This window comes from Fusarium vanettenii (genome assembly GCF_000151355.1).
Source record: "Fusarium vanettenii 77-13-4 chromosome 4 genomic scaffold NECHAsca_3_chr4_2_0, whole genome shotgun sequence".
Taxonomy (NCBI): Eukaryota; Fungi; Ascomycota; class Sordariomycetes; order Hypocreales; family Nectriaceae; genus Fusarium; species Fusarium vanettenii.
The window spans coordinates 3,061,484-3,078,098 of record NW_003315879.1 but is presented as its reverse complement, the minus strand read 5'-3'; the positions used below and the strand labels follow the sequence as shown (position 1 = coordinate 3,078,098).

General features: G+C 54.0%; 4 protein-coding genes across 4 annotated transcripts; 2 read left to right on the top strand and 2 right to left on the bottom strand.

The window, feature by feature from the left end:
• Positions 1-334: 334 nt before the first annotated feature.
• On the bottom strand, positions 335-1,183 carry NECHADRAFT_79438 (uncharacterized protein; the record flags this gene model as incomplete). The annotated part of the gene is made up of 1 exon (XM_003051849.1): positions 335-1,183. One exon carries the CDS (start codon positions 1,181-1,183, stop codon positions 335-337), a length of 849 nt encoding a protein of 282 aa, XP_003051895.1.
• Positions 1,184-1,889: 706 nt separating this feature from the next.
• NECHADRAFT_38694 (uncharacterized protein) lies at positions 1,890-3,062 on the top strand (the record flags this gene model as incomplete). The annotated part of the gene is made up of 1 exon (XM_003052308.1): positions 1,890-3,062. The coding sequence occupies one exon, from the start codon at positions 1,890-1,892 to the stop codon at positions 3,060-3,062; it is 1,173 nt and encodes a 390-aa protein (XP_003052354.1).
• An 856-nt stretch (positions 3,063-3,918) lies between these two features.
• Positions 3,919-6,243, bottom strand: NECHADRAFT_60448 (uncharacterized protein; the record flags this gene model as incomplete). The annotated part of the gene is made up of 3 exons (XM_003051848.1): positions 3,919-5,028; positions 5,089-5,803; positions 6,052-6,243. 3 exons carry the CDS (start codon positions 6,241-6,243, stop codon positions 4,712-4,714), a joined length of 1,224 nt encoding a protein of 407 aa, XP_003051894.1. The 3' UTR covers positions 3,919-4,711.
• Positions 6,244-13,094: 6,851 nt separating this feature from the next.
• NECHADRAFT_100238 (uncharacterized protein) lies at positions 13,095-15,787 on the top strand (the record flags this gene model as incomplete). Its single annotated transcript, XM_003052307.1, has 2 exons — positions 13,095-13,148; positions 13,209-15,787. 2 exons carry the CDS (start codon positions 13,095-13,097, stop codon positions 15,273-15,275), a joined length of 2,121 nt encoding a protein of 706 aa, XP_003052353.1. The 3' UTR covers positions 15,276-15,787.
• Between the last annotated feature and the right edge of the window lie 828 nt (positions 15,788-16,615).

Below are 16,615 nucleotides of genomic sequence, written 5' to 3'. Positions count from 1 at the left end.
AGAAAAGTGATTGGTTAAAGCTGTATTTAAGGGGTATATATTCAGTTTATGGTCTGATTCCTGGACCTCTAGCTCGGTCCATATTCAATGCGAGACGGCGAGTCTGCCTGCATCCAAGGTCATCTCGCCCATCCATTCATCCATGTCGATGCCAATGAGCTTGGAAATCACAATCCCCTACCTGCCTCATCCGCAGCCAAACAACCCACGCAAAACATTTGACTGTCCCCACAACTCCTCTGAAACGCCTTCCAGTGAATGATGCCGCCTATATCTAATAATTCCAAGTGCTTCTTCCCCAGGTCACGCGCGCCCCCCTCAGCTCCTGTCGCGCTCAGTCTCTCAGCCAAGCGCGGCGCTTCTCCTCCTTCCTGGCGCGCCTCTTCTCCTTGAACTGCTTCAGCTCTGCCTTGGAGGGTTTCTTGCCCGACCGCTCGGCTTTCAAGCTTCGGCCGTCATGGGCGTTGGCAGCAGCCTCGACGTCAAAGAAGGCGTTCATCTGACGCCGCGACTTGGCCTCGTCGCTATGCCGCTCAGGACCCATGCCGGCCGTCTGGAACTGTCCAGTGAAGCGGTTAAAGGAAGCCGTCGAAGCATAAACGTCCGACGGGTCGATCACAGCACCAGTGGATGGTCCAGCAGCATCTTCGTTGTTGCCCTGCGCATACCAGGCGTTGGGATCGTAGTCGCCGTGGATGGCGGGGTTGTAACCACCCGCGGCAGGCTTCTCAGACACGGGCGGCTTAGGAACGCTCGACTGTGTACCTGGGGCCGCAGGGGTGGCGACGCGCGGGTTCTCCCACTGCGTTTTCCCGGTGAAGCGATTGGCAAAGAACCAGGCTTGGGTGGTTGGGTCCCATTGACAATCCCATCCGTCGTCTTCGGGTTGAGGCGCAGGCTCGTTCGGCAGGGGAGGACCACCAGGCACAGGTTCATTTGGCAAAGGGGGTCCATCTGGTGTCGGCTCGTTTGGTAGAGGTGGCGCGTTACTGTCCTTGTTGGGGGCATCCGAAGATTCAGGCTCTGGCGAAGCCTCACCAGGCTCGCGATCGGAACCGGGATCCGCCTCCTCCTCCTTCTTCTCCACGTTCTCGGGCGCGTTGTCGGTCTCTGGCAGCTTCGCAACCGGTGACTGAAGCTCGGGCTTCTCTACGTCGGCAGGCGACGGCTTAGGTGACGACATGGCGTTTGGCAGTACGTTCTCGCGTCGGCGATGCGATAATAGTTTGGAGCGTCTATCATCCCAAAGGTGAGTTTGCGGAAACCGAGAATGTCATCGTGATACTTATGCACCTGTTGGAGGAAGAGAGAGGAAAAGAGTTTAGCAGAGCGAGGGTCTTGTGAGCAAGGAAATCGCGAGCTGCGCCTTTTTACATAGCAGAAGATGCATGCGCTGCGCGATTTTGGAGGAGAAGAAAAAAGTGTTCATATGAATGCGAGAAGGAATGCAATGAGTGCGCTGCGCCTCTGACGCCGCGCGAGCGATTCAGAACAGGGTTTGGCAAGATCCGAGGCCAAGTCTCGTCACGTGATCAGCCTTATCCCTTTGTCCTGGGTCCTCATCCATATCTACTAACTACCTACCTATCTTTGACAACTGTGATAGCTTCTTCAATCAACTGCAACTTCATATGCCATCAACAACTTCGCCCATCAAAATGATATTACTGAAATACGGTCATAGCGCCATATGTGCCGAGTTCCGCTTCTTCAGCTCCTTCTCAGCGGCCTCCATGAGGCGAAGCAGGTCTCGACCGTCTATAGCGGGCATTGACCCTGGTGACGCCCCATAAGGCGACATTAGAGCTTCTTCAACACAGGATACTTGATCAGCCGTGATGCTCTTCTCTGAGGCTCGTCCTCTTTTGCTATTTCACTAACAAACAACCATGTTGTCGATCCGCTCATTATACTTGCAGCTTGCCGTGCTTTCGACCGTCGTACACGGTGCCTCGACAGGGGACGATGAGTGCGACTGTTACCTCACGAACGGTACCAACTCTGCCTACTACTCACAGCACAAGTTCTTTGATTTCCGGGATCTTGGAAAGTACGCTGGTGTACCAGATGTTATCAAGAACGCATCTGAGACGGGGGACACTACAAGCGAATACTTTGAGAGCGACGATTGGAACGACAGTTGGGGTATCCAGGACTGGAGCAATCGCAAGAGCGGCGGCGTGAGCCTCTCTGGCGATGCATCTGTGCTAATGATCAACTCACCCAACAATATTTACATCGAGAAGAATGAGGACGACGATGCGGCATCGGACACGTTCTTAACTATGCGAACGATGCGTCTTAAAGACTTTCAGACCGCCGCAGAGTTCGAGTCCGTGTCAACATATCACTACCTCTCACTCCGTATGCTCGCCCGAGTCACGGGCAGCGCGGGCGCCTGCATGGCAATGTTCACATACCTCGAAGGCGACGAGCTGGCCGACGTGCAGGAAGCCGACATTGAGATCCTCACGCACGACCCGAAGAACCGGATCCAGTACACCAACCAGCCGTCCTTCACCGACGACGGCGACGAGGTCCCAAAGGCAACTCGCAACGGCACCCTCCCCAAGGGCCTCGGCTGGGACGACTGGGTGGTACACCGGCTCGACTGGACGCCTTCGCGTTCCGTGTGGTACGTGGCGGGTCAGGAGGTTGCCAGCATCGAGTTCCAGACGCCCAAGGACCCGGCGCAGGTCCTGTTCAACGCGTGGAGTGACGGGGGTTCTTGGAGCGGCAATATGAGCATCAATGGCGCGGCTTACATGCAGATCCAGTGGATCGAGATGGTGTACAATGGCACGGATAGTGAGGGATCGGATAAGAGAAGTCTCGAGGACCGTTCAGAGACAAGACATGCTGAAAGAAGGGGCATGTTGACACCCCGTGAGGACGACGAGGATGGGTGCAAGGCCGTCTGCAGCATTGATGAGGTGGATGAGGCTGGCAAGACCAAGGTGCTATGGAAGAGTGCAGCGTCTTGTGTGACAGCACCAATTCCGAGAGGTTGGACAGCCGGACTGGTGGTCATGGGGATCATGATCATGACGTGGTTTGTGTAAGTCCTAGATATGCATGATACCCGTTAAAGTTGGTGTTGGAGTAGGACATGAATTCAAAGCCACGGTTACATCCATTGAGACCCAGATCTCCAACTCGTCATGCTATAAACAACCATGCTTGACGAGCCTCTCGCAAAATATGCCTCTCAGTCTCGCAACGTGCCCCCTGCATCTGCGTCAAGTTCACACCAGGAGGATCACCCTCTACCAGTCCCCACTGATCCTATCCAGATTCAGCATCCCGCTGATGACCCGCCAAGGGGAGTCGAGCCGCCTTGGCCTGGGCTGCATCTTGACTACCATCGACACGGTCAACGCCATCAACACGGACTCTTGGTTATTTCTTTAATACCACAAGACTTGAAGATTTTGAGCATTCGCCACTTAATCAAAAGAAGAAGAAAACCCAGAGCCTAGACCTAAATGGCGCAAGAAAACCATCAGGATGTCCGGCATTACGCCAAGCATCACCAGTTGACTCGCAACATCAACTCAAGTCCCCACATGGGGCCTCCTCCCCAGGCCCACGATCCGCTCACCTGCTTCTTCTTCTTCACCTCAGCAGACGCCGTGACCTATCCACCCAGGTACAGAAGCGCCCAGGAGCTCGTTTCCGGGGTAAGACTGTTGACTGGCTGGCCTCTGTCCCACACGCCGTGGGCCCCGTGAGACATGGACAAGGCAAGGAAGCGCTCATGGGGACGTTCTAGAAGGCGTGATGCAGAGACAGGGACGCTATATTTGCACACGGCGGGCTATTACCCCATGGAAACCTCATGATGCCAACCAACAGGTGGATTGTATCCTTGCTAGATCTGAAAAAGCTATCCTGCCCTTGTTCGCCATATCCAACGCCCTCCCGAGAATCAAACACCCTTATAAAATAAGCTCGTCTTGTCTAACCTCTTCCAATACGCAATTCCAGCCTATCTCGCGTCATAAAATTTCATCATATTGGGTATCTCTCTTGCATTCCGTCCCCTCCCAGTCCACTCCAACCGCCGATTCCCATTGATGAGTAAAATGCGACATGCCCGGTTCGACAACGTCGAAGCAAATGTCGTCGAGATGTTGCCAAGAATAAAAAACAATCAACAACTTTTATATAAAGATACTGCTAGTGCTGTTCAACAATAGACAACGTCCATGAACAATCAAAAGTCTTCCGCCCATGATAGTAGTATTCATCATGTGTCCGTCGACAAGACCTGCCGTCGTAAGAATAGACAGTCAGTGCCGGTCACGGCCAGAGCTGCACTTCAATGCAAACTGCGTGCCAGGACCGAAGGTGGCCTGTTTGTCGAGGCATGTTGCGGTAGGATATATCTATCACACATCCCGCAGCATCAACTCCGTCGACCAGACGGCTGAGAAGAACCAACAAGTCAACCGCGGCGAGATTGCCTTTCAATCAAGGGTGGTCGTTAAGTGTCGATGTCCTCTCGCTGCATGCCATGGCATACTAGGTTACCTGAGTCGGGCATTTCAACCCCTCAGGAACCCCCATCAGCCGTGAGTCTCGATTTCTTGCACAAACGGGAGCTCACAGGAGGGCCGGGCCTCCTGTGGTGTCAGCTCCGTGGGCGCCTGTCGGTGATTGGAGCATTCGTCGATATAAGTGCCGGGGTCCTGTTCGATGGTATGCGCCTTCACCTCATATTGGTTTGGTCGAATTGGAATTGCTGCGCAGGAAACTGCATGCTGGCAGTCAATCCAAAGGGGTCCCAGTCAAGACCGTTCTGGTCCAACAGCTGGGTCATAGATGGGTATTGGGAGTGTGTGGTTTGTGGTGGCTGAACGGGCTCGTGTGACGGTGTCATCTGGTGCCCGGGTCCGTTCGAGGCTGGCGACATCATCATGGGTTGTTGGTTGTCGCCATTGTAGCCTGATGGATAGCCTCCGTGTCCGGCCGGTGTTTCAATCTCGGAATCATCAATCATGTCGGCTTGAGCGTCATATTCTTGCTCTGTACCCATATTGTCAGCTTACGTTACTTGGCCATGGGCTTGAGGCATCATCAGCTTACCTAGCTGCTCAATGTGATTCTGGAAAGCGGGGGTGGGGTAGTACGAAGCGCCCGAAGACACCGGGCCGCCTCGGACACCCGACTGCATCATTGGTTGTCTAGGAGCCTGTGTGCTTTGGGGCATCTGCTGCTGCGGTTGTTGCGGTTGCTGAGGCATCTGCTGTCGACCCATGCTTGTCATGGAACCTCGCATCGACACATTGTCCGAGGCCGCTGGCGAGAAAGCACCAGTGTTTGTCGGCGAATTCGAGTGCGACGATGGTGTTGGTCGGTTGTTCTTGGGCGAGGTAGCGGTCGAGTGTGGCTGGAGGGGAGGCGGCAACACGGGACCGGGCTCAGCCTTTGGTGCAATGTTCGAGTTCGATCGACGAGACTGGTGGTGTCGGTTCATAATAGCACGCTGAATTGGTGGTGGTTGAACCAGGTTCTGCGGCATATGGGTTGGCCCAAGGTTGGGGCTACCAGTCTTTGCGCGAAGCTCAGCCTGAACATCGATGCCCTTCTCAAGAAGAATACGCTCGAGTAAAGAGTTCTTGTAGCGAAGCATCAAACATTCATCGGCGGCCGTGCGGTGGGCCGCCTGGAGGTTATGGAGGTTGGACTCATGGACGCGGATGGTCTCTTCGAGTTGCTTGATGTATTCGGTTCGGCGTTCTCGGAAGGCAGCCTGAGCCTGTCTGTTGCGTTGTTTTCGTTCTTCGGACGTAGCATAGATCTTTGGCGTTGTCTGTTAGTTGCTATCCGACAATGGCATTGTTATGTGTTGGTGGATGTCTTAGTCGAGGCAAGGTCGGGAGCAAGGGCGGGGAATGTGTTTGTGTTCAAGGCACTCTTGGTAAGGCCAAGAGACGCCCGCAACCATCGTTACATGGTCAACGTGTCGATCTCGTTGATGTACAAGACCAAACATTGAGGGCGATAGAGGGTGTAGGTAAGATGTTATGCAAGAGTTGGTTCACTTACAGGCTTGCGGCCGCCCTTCCTCTTGGGCTGCTGAGCCTCCTGGGTAGCATTGGCAGAGGTTATCCCCAGGTTGTGGTCCCTGTCAGGGCTAGAGCCTGCGGGCGAGTCGGTCTCTTCTCGACGATGACCGTTGAGGCCGTTGAGATGGTTGCTATTCTGGTTGTGCGTCGGATCCGCCTTATCGATGGACATCTTGTCTGCCATACCCAGGCAGGGGCTTCGAGACGATTTGCCGCACGGCGGCAAACGCCCCAGACAGGCAAAACGGGAATTCTGTTACGTGACGAGGTGGAACGTCGAAACGACGACGGGCGCAGAGAATCGAGTCCAGAGCAAGCGTGCGCCCGTTGGGTTTTTGCTTTGCGGTTGCGGGCGTAAGTGCGGCGGGCGCAAGATGATAGCAGATGCGGCCAAGGTTGGGGGTTGTACGGGGGCTCGACGAATAGGGCGAAATCAGGTGCGATAGGCGCTGCTTGGCCTCAGATAATGGTTGCTCTGCGAGTGATTGTTCAGCGCGTCTAACAGGCGCCTATCAGTTCAGTGGGATGTCGCAGGGACGTCCGAAACGTAAGAAATTCTACGACGAGATAAAAACGGGCTGTAATTCGCGTCGGTTTTTGGGGGGGAAGTAAGATAACAGGAAGAGCGCGCGCAAGGGAGGCAGCGTCCCGTACTCTTTTATGTAATGGGAATTGCGAGGAGGGGGCGGCCAAGGGCACTCCTTCTTTTCTGCGTACACTGCGAGGGCCTGAGCCCTTGGGCCAATCAGGAGCACATATGGGTGGGTTGGCCAAGCATGGTCCAGGTGGGAATCAGTGGATCACGCACCAGCCAGCGGCACCACCCACTAAAAAAACCAGTCCACACAGCAGACACCACCCGACTCTTTTACCCATCCATGGCCTCTTCTCCTCCTCTTCACCTTGAATTCCTCCACCTGGGCTGGTCTGGTCTGTTCCAGGACTCGGACTCGGTGCCTGCCTAGCTCCATCTCGTCTCGCCTGCTGATGGGAGATTGAGTGAGGGATTCGAGAGACACGGGAGAAGGTGCACAGGCCAAGGTGATCTCGCTCGACTCGGAACGGTGAGCCTGGGATCCAATCAAGGGATATTACACCTCGGCCGCCTCCCTCGTTCGTACCGCCGCGGTCCCTCCTCCATCTGCCATCCCAAAGGACAGCCCATCCGCCGACGCCGCAGCCATCGCCCACATCCCACCCACACTAACCGGACCTGGATAGCACCAACTGTAAGAGGTGTTTCTTGATGGTGAAGCAAAATGCAGCAGAGTGCAGCAGAAAATTTCATCTCTGACGGTCGGCGCCGCCGTGAAAGATAAGGATTTATTGAGAGGCCATCCCCCATGCCATCATCCCACGCTCTGTGCAAGCGACTACACCATCTTCCAGCAGCCTCTTCTCAGCTGGCTGTGAAAACCGTGAGGGGATTTTCGCTCGTGTGAGGAGATTGCTGCTGGCTCGCTGGAAGGTCAGAAAACTCGTCTTGGTTGGCTGAATTTGGTCGGCTGCAACATCGGAGCCCCCGCTTCCCACTCTCACGCCGGAGATGCTCTTGTTGCTGGGCTGCCTGGCTGGGAGAGAAAGCAAAGAGAGTTGGCAGCCCAGTCCCAGGACGTTGGTGGTGGTGGTGTGGCATGTGCCAAAATGTGCCTCTTGCTTCGCGGCGTCAAATCTCACACCCCATTCTCCAATCGTTGCTTGGCATGCCAGAATGATGGCTGTCAGAATTTTCAAGACTCGCAGCCGTACTCGGACAGAGATGCCCTTCCCAGTCACCTTGAGGAGCCAGAAAATTGCCGCTTCGTTTCATCATTCAGACGTTAGCCCGTCATTTCGCACGATCCAATTGATCGTCCTTTCATGCTTATTTACACCGTTTCTTTTGTTTCTCAACCTTGCTCTTCTAGAAAACTCAGGGAACGATCCATCGTTTGCTATCCACTCACTGGCAGGGATTGCTTCGCCCCGCTGGCCTGCACCTGGAGGTCTCGTCACCGTTCCTCTTCCAGGCCCCCTGTGGTGTCGAAAGATAGGCGCTGTTTTTATCGAGCTTCGTCGATGCTGTGGTACGTCATGCTCGATTACCGCGAGGCTTCAGAGCCGACACAACTGCCGCCTATCTCTTCGACTTTCAGCTCTTCGCCCAGCTGCAGCGCCATCTTGGACGCCACTCACTAGCTGTCGTCCCCCTATCGCATCGGTTTCCGCGAAGACCGAGAATCAAAAATCCTGGAAGAGGAAACAGCGCAATGTCCAAGTCTGACTTACGACAACGAACGAGCACATGGTGGAGCGGTCAGCACCACACCTGACCCGTATTTCGATTAGCGCTGGACCCGGGCCTTGAGGCACTTTGATCCTTGCGCCGTGAAGAACTCTCCTCTCGGATTGGAGCTTTGATGCGTCCGAAACCTCCGCACCGCGGGCATTGTTTCATTAACAGCGGTCCATGAAGATGTTGTTGCTCTAGCCCATTATGCGGCAGCACATTCCAAACTTTGCTCCTCAATTGTGTGGCCCAAGAGCCGTGTTAATTAACTTGTGCTCAAGGACGGAGCAGGCCTCTCTACCGGCATGGCGAATCCACAAAGAGGCCAGTGTGCTCAACAAGCCGTGCCGCGTGCGACTGTGGCTGTCTGTCAAGGGCCATCCGCCTTGCTGGGCCGTCGCCTTCTGATCTCCGATGTTCCGAAACATGTCACGAGATTCAGAGACACTTGCACCGCATACAGCTTATGCTGACACGCAAGCTATTCCTCGAATTCGGCTTTCGTCGACGGAATTCGCAAAGTCCCTCACAAACTCGATACCAAACAAGACTGCTCCTCACGGAAGCATACGCAGGACCTTGCGTTGCCCCCGGCCCCATGATCGTGATCCCCACTTGGTCGCCGCATGTCTCGCATGCCGGCCAGTTCGGCTTCGAAACTCTCAACTTGCGACCACACGCGATACATGTGCTGTACAGCCTCGACTTCGCCTTGGTACCTTTTGAGTTCAAGGCATTGCTCAAGGTTTCATCTCGATGCATCAGGTTCCTTTGAGAACCATCAAGACCAGGCTCCCACTTCACGGGCATTTTGATAGGCGAGTGCCTGAAACTGACATGACGCTCGGACACGTTCGTGCGACCCGGTCATGCCAACTTCCATCTTTGTCGATTTCTCACATTTGGAGGTTGAGCATACCAAAAGCTGAGACTGGCCAGGTCAGTCTAGACACACGGTTTTCTTGCAACGGCCAAGCCACATTGTGAGATAAGCGAGACAGCTCCCTTTCTACCATCTTTCTCCTGTCTTGTCTTGCTTCAGTCCATGCATCAACTCCCAGGAATTGCACCTAGGCGCGTGGCAGTGGCGGCATTTCTCAATGACATGACCTTGCAAGCCGGCATCCCTGGCTCGCGAGCCCAACATGGATTTCACCAACCGGACGTTGTGCCGACCAAGGACTTGGAAGCTTTGACGATGGAGAATGGATGCGAGTGAAACTGACAAAGCCTATAGGTACATTCTCAGAACATGCCATCCTAGGTAGACGTGCACATTGGTTATTAGCGACACGAGTTCGCATCACGACCGTGCTTGCTGTGGAAACCTACTTGACGACGACTGGATAGAGAGCAACGATAGCATGAACGGTGATCCAACAGGCAAAGCATCCGTCACCGGCCAAGCCGACAACTACACGTCTTCTCTCCAGGATGCAGACCCTTGTCGAAGACCAGAAGGCTGTTCACCTGCTTCGACAATTGAGGCAGCTGAGACACTGCCAATCAATAGTCCATGTCCAAGATGCCACGATGCATCACATCGTTCTGGTCGACGCGAGTCGTCGCAATGGGGCCGTGTGGAGCCTCACGCGGTGTAAGAGTTGGATTCCATGCATCGTTCCAGAAGCCATCTTGAAAACTCTGCCCGTCGTTCATTTCCCGCCAATAGTTGGTGGCTAACTGATCACGCCCACAAGCCCCCGAAGGATAGACCCGTCGTCGATCACCTCTTGGGGTAAGTCATACGTAAAGCTCGCTCTGGATGTGGACTCAACATCTTGAGTTATGGTTACTTCCCCAGATCACCCGCCTTGTGGGATAATGAGGACATTCAGATCAGTCCTCATTTAGCTTTGGGGAACCCACATGGTCCAAAAGCGATGCCATTTCGACAATGGCGTGTTGCAGGCTCAACCGTTCGCAAGTACGATATCGGCCTCCTTGAGTTGTCAACTGCGCCCTATCACTCACTGCCGAAGACCGCATCGATGATCGAGGTCAGACGCAAATCAAACCCCTGCAGACGATACTACGCAGGGCGGTTGATCCTTGGCCAGGATAAGTCGAAGGCAGTTCGTCTGAACCCACCCGTCCTGCATCCGAGATGCCTTGTCACGAATCTAGCTTCCTTGGGTGCTAGCTTCCGCCCTTGCACGACAACTTGAACCAACCCAACAAGGCGTTATGGTACTCCCGTTCTGGTGCAGAGGCTGTCACCGTCCCTCACCGTCCGGTGAGTGATATAAACTTGTGCATCAAGTTGCTGAGCAACCGTGTTGCCTAAGCTGTACCCTTTAAGTGCAGGCATCATGAATGTCTCATCAGACTACGAGGACATGGCGCTATGGATCACGATCACAAGTCCCAGTTACCTGGCCAAGATGCCCCAACGAGTCTCTTGTCTCGCAGTTCCCTCACCGAACGAGGGACCACAACTGACGGGAGGCTCATTGGACATGTCGTGAAAACAGTGGCGCCTCAGCTGACCTTGAGTTGGGCTTTTACAGTCTTAAGACCGGGATGATCGGAGAGCCCCGGTCACGGCATGGTGCTAAAGACGGTGGGCTGAGACAAAAGTGGGTATAGCTGATTTCTGGAAAATTTCTAGCGCGGCTTAGGCCACTTTGCACGGCATAAGGACCAGATCCAACGAACCTCACCCCATGAGCTGCTCTCTTTGCCCTGTCCCTGGCCTGGTGGTTCTGGTGCCTGGCCTCGCTCAGACAAAGTGACGTGAGCACTTCTGACCACGTTCTCGGCTAAATCGTCGTGAATTTCGTTTCGAGCAGGCCCTCTTGTCGAATCGCGGCTGGGAGCGCAACCGCGATGATCCAACCCCTGAGGGTGAGAACCATGAGCTTCAGTTGAGGCCCCTGCGTTTCAAGCGGCGCAGCAGGTCCCTTCGGGTCTTGTTCTCGATCATCTCATCGCGCTTCATCGCGCTTTGCTTCGGAGCGGTCTCATCGATTGCCGCTCCCGACCATCGAGGTTGGCAGGATGCGACCCCCAGCTTGAGGCTCTCGCGATTTTCTCTGACGATGACGAGACGCCGGACTATACTAGTCCGATGCCCGGTTCGGGCAGCATTCAGCCGGAGTCTCGCATTGCACCTCCGCCAGTCTCCGGTTTTATGCGCAGCATTCCGCTCCATGGAGCTATGATATAAGTGATCCGAGCTGGTATTAAAGAGGCAGGTCTGAAGTCAATTCTCCTCTGGACATTATGATCTGCCTAGCCTGAAATTGCCATTGCCTAGTGGGTGCTTGGATCGCGCTGGCACTGGGAAAACATGTGAATTTGTGATCGGTGAGTATGTTTTGCATGGTGCCATCTCAGTCTCGGGGCTTTTCAAGTAGCCACATGTTCACGAAGCGAAGCCATGTTGTTGGCTCTGGTATTCGAGTCCCTTCTCGCGGAGACACGCAACGTTGCACGCCAGTTATTGGAGAACACGATCCCATGAGTATATTATCATAAGCCTTCAGAAGAGCCGTGATAGGGTGCATGTGTAGAGCATGCTCACATGTGCTAGGTGTGCAATAGCACATCAAGCTGCGTCCGTGGGAGAAGCACTCGGTGTATGAGACCAATGGACAACAGCATCACAACAGCGTCACATCTCTTAACACTCTAGCACTCTGAAAAAGTACAGAGCGAGAGTTTATGACAACACATGGGATACCCAACTCTACCTATTGTCACCCAGGCCCAGTAGTTGCAGTGCTCGCGTTTTGGGAGCTGCAAAGGGCCTCCGATGATGATTAACATGGATGTCAACGACGACCCAGACCAACGAACTAAACAGGCTATCTCTTAGATGGGTTGATTGAGTCAATTGCACTCTAGCAGTTTGGATAGAGCTAGAAGTTCTCTTACCCTACCTATTCCACGAGTGCCCAAAGGCCAAGCCGTATCTCGCCCCAGTGTCCTTATATTACCAATCAGTTCACAACGTAAGACATCTAGCTGCTAAGTCTTTATAACCATGGTACTTAGTCCTAAGGCGAGAGTGAGGTAAAGATTTCTTATCCACTCATGGGATGCTATATCCAATGGCGGATGGACCAAGGCAGCTCAGTAATAGAAACACGACACTCGAGAGAATAAGAGTCATTGTACACGTGACTTCCCAACGCCAACTAATGGTCGAGTAATACCATTTTCTATACGATCTGATGTTTCCGGTGTTGTGGTTATGACTGAGACACGGGTATTTGTGTGTTGCCGTGGTGTCTCTCAGTAAGGCTGTTTCTTGCTAAAGGCTGAAACCACCCAGGCAACGGCTCCTCGTGCATAGAGTTCCGAGGAATGCAAAGTCTGAGTGCTTAACACTATGACGTTTTCCCATATTTCGTAAACCGGTTCACACATAGAAAACGGGTGAAATTCACGCGACTAGGACGAGCTCAAGTACCGTGTCTATGGAACTCGTGATGGATCATGATCAAAAGTCTCGTTCTTCATCGTGCCACAGGGTAGGTCAGCTGACGAAAATACAGTGTAGACGCCGAGCTAGAATGAAAACACTGTGTCAGCGCACTGTATATCTCCCCACCTAAGTTTGTTATTCCTCCAGGGGGAGCTTGGACCACCTCGGCCAATGTAAACAAATCCCCACCAGCAACACTCGCGCCAGCAAAGATTTGACATCATATCAACGACCCAAGACACACGAGGATCGCGTCCCTCTAATTGCTGAAATTGCTTGCCAACGAGCCGCATAAATATCGAATTTTGACTACATACTAATAATGTCCCCTCCGCGCCGTCGCTCAGCTTGGCTGGCCGGCGCTTCTGGTTCCAAGGTGAGCTCTCACGATGGCATCATTAATCTTCTGGACCGATAACCTGACCCGATATCGCAGACCAAAGCCGCGACGCCTACCCTGTCATCCGTCGCCGAACAGGCTGAATCCCCTCAGCGTTCCCCGCCGAAGAAGAAGCATGCCGCGCTATCTTCGCCCGCCCCCGTGCCGTCGACGCCTACCTCATCGGCGGTGAAGCCTCCTCACGATGAAATGCACCCTAGCAAAGCTCACCAGACCATGGGTGAGCCCTCGTCGGCCCTGAGACTGGGATTCGAAGATATCAAGGACAACGGACCCAATGCCCAACCCGACACGCCGTCGAAGGTCGGGGGATCATCCCCTTTCAAGTTCCGATACGTACGCGAAGGCCTCGAGTCCGAACTGAGCGACGATGCTCAGCAACTGCTGGCGGGGCTCAAGGAGCAAACTGCAAAGTTCAAGGCTGACCTGGTTGCCCAACGAGAGGCGGAGGCCGCCGAGACTGATGCTCTTGGGCGCAAGATTGCCAAGCCCAGGGGAAAATCTGGACGCTTCAGCGCTGCCCATATGGCAGAGTTCAAGAAGATGGACTCGATCGAGAACCACCCCTCTGCCTGGAGAGCCCAGAACGGACGTTTCCAACCTGTCGTGTCTCTCAAGCGAACACACTCCAAGACCAACCTGAAAACGACCCCGACTAACTCTCCGGGCAAGTCTGGTCTGAAGCGTTCGCCCTCAAAGGCAGAGCTTGATGTCCCCACACCAGCCACGCCTCGCATGACCCAGGCCATCAAGCGCAAGTCCTCTCGAGCTGACTTTGACGAGTTCCAACGGTCCCCATCACCCAAGAAGTCTGCTATCCCTAGGCAGACCCAGCTGTACCCCAATGTCCAACAACGCGTCCCTTCGAAGAGATTCAAGCAGCACATGGAGGACGACGCGTCGACAGATCGACCAGTCTCGCGTGATGATTCGTCTATCCCTCGACCCAAGTCTAGTGGAAACGGCGCGTCCAAGTTGCCAGCTCCAGCTCCAGCTCCAGCTCTAAACGCAGGCTTGGCACGACTGATGAGCCCAACCAAGGCTTCTCTCGCCCACACGGGCAAGCCAACCATCTCCCTAGTGAAGTCGCCCTCAAAGTCTGATCTCAAGAGTGGCCTCCCCAAGTCTATCAGTGCCCAAACACTTACTTCTCCTACCAAGACAACTACCCCCGGAACCCGCGTCTTCAGCTCAGGCCGACTTGACAGAGTCAAGTCCTTTATGAGAGGAAACAGGACTCCCTCTGGAAACGCTCAGACTGCGATCCCACAACCCATGATATCTCAGACCCCTGCACCTCCCAAGGCTGACAAGGACAAGGCTTTGCCACCTGTTCCGCTGACTACTCCTCGACGGAAGGTGACGAAGCATGTCGCTTTCACACCAGAGGTCACACGCATTTCGACCGAGCAGAGCTCTCCTTCTCCCCAGAAGTCTTCGTTCAAGAATCGGCTGACACGAAACCTGGGAGTGACATTCCAGGGCCTTGACGTGGCGGTTACCAAGACCGACTCAGACGATGTTAGATACCCTGATCTTTCTGGATTCCGACCTCTGCCTGAGCCTCCCAAGACTCAACTCCAGGCTCCATCCGTCCCTGGCAAGTTCACCTTCCGCAGTGATCATACCATCGAGTTTGGAGAGACACCTGCTGCTGGCTTTGGAGCTTCGCCTGGCCAATCCAGCGTTCGCCATGTCCGACAGTCCCTCAAGCCTAACGCGGAGATGCCTGGTAGCTTCCCTGGGACCACCGCCCCCGTCTCCCTGGCGAACAAGGAGAACAATGAGCCTGGTCCTACCAAGATTCTTGTTGGAGCTCCTCACGGCATGTCCAACAAGAAGCGCCACCGGGCCAGTTGGGACGAGGAAGAAGCCGAGGAGAAGGAAGCAGAACGCGCAGCCAAGAAGCGTAAGAACGAGCACGTCCCCGAGGGTGAGGCTCTTCTCGCTCCTCGCCTCCTTGGTAGCACCCCCAGTGCAAAGAAGACCAGAACTGGCAGCGCGGTCCCCCGAACTCCTAATACGGCAACCCCATCCAAGAAGCGTGCCGTTCTGAGTCTGAGCCGACTCAACATGCTCGCTCGCCCTAAGAACCGGGTCTAGGCCTTTTATCTTGACGAGCGAACCAAAATAAGGAATGGTAACTGATTGAAGTTTCTCATCCTTGAATGATTGTATAATACGACCTGCGCGTTGATATTTCTGGACCTAGGCTGCTTGTAGCTTTGTTGGCTAAATACGTTGATATCATCAACACTGTTTTGGCCAACAAACCTGGCTACTACTAGCCTGAGTCCTGAAAGAGCACGACGCGGGATATGACGAGCGACGGTCTTGTTCAGCTGGAGTTTTTTGAGATTGTGCTTTTCCAGGCTGAGAGGTCTGCATACTTGTTTGTTTGCATGGAACCTGCGGATTGAGTCGGTTGATTAAACAAATTGGGTTCTGTTTTTGTTTCTGTTTTTCCCGGTACACGGCAAAGGGTCAAGGTTTAGGTTCAGGTTCAGGGCGTTTCACGGCAAAAGGATTCAGGTTGTGAGAAAACCGGATGAATTGAGTTCATCATGTAGTTGATTGTGTAGGATTCAATTGTCACAGGATCAAGCATCAAGTGTATATCTTCCTGCTTATGCTCATGCTCACCGTTGTCCACGTGCGTTGCTGTGCTTTCCTTCTGCGTTGTCACTTGCTCCTGCCACTACAACGTTAAGGGAAATCCGGCAAAAAACTCATTACCTACGGTCTCTTCAGGTCTGCCCGACACCTTGTATCGAAATGGCATCAGTATTCCACGAGGAATCATGTGATGGACTCCTTATCCCCATCTTTAACTGACTTCTACACACTCGTTACATTGGCTGACTCTAACATGCTGATCATCACTGCACTACGCCTCTCCTAAGACTCTTCCAACGATGCCATCGGGCAATCAGACCAACATCTTCACATGCACATTTTGCTTCCACCTCTCTAACGGGCCTCCCCACGTCATTGGCCGCTCAGCTCGTCTCGCTTGTTCCCCATGTCACGCGGCGCTTCTCGATCTTGCCATCTGCTGGGTCTGTGGGGAACTCATATTTCGAGGGGATGAGTGCGTCAGCTTTGGATGGTGTTTCTGGCACCGAGCGTGTTACGGATGCCTGCTATATGGGAGCAGGGCCATTTGTCGAGGGGTGCCAGTTCAGGCTCTTTTTTAGGACGAGGAGACGGCAGAGGAAGGAACCAGGGACAGTGGATGTGGAGGGAAGGAGGTTACAGAGGCTCCTCTATGCGCGGCCTGCGTGGTTGAGGCTGAGGTGGACGATGTGAGGGAAGAGAGCATTGTGGTGAAAAGGGGCCTCAGAAGGGTTGAAAGGGTGGATGGGGGATTGACGAGGAGGAGATGGGAAGCTAAAGGTGACGAGAAGAACAGTGCCAAAGTGAGTCTTCTTCCAGACGCTTCA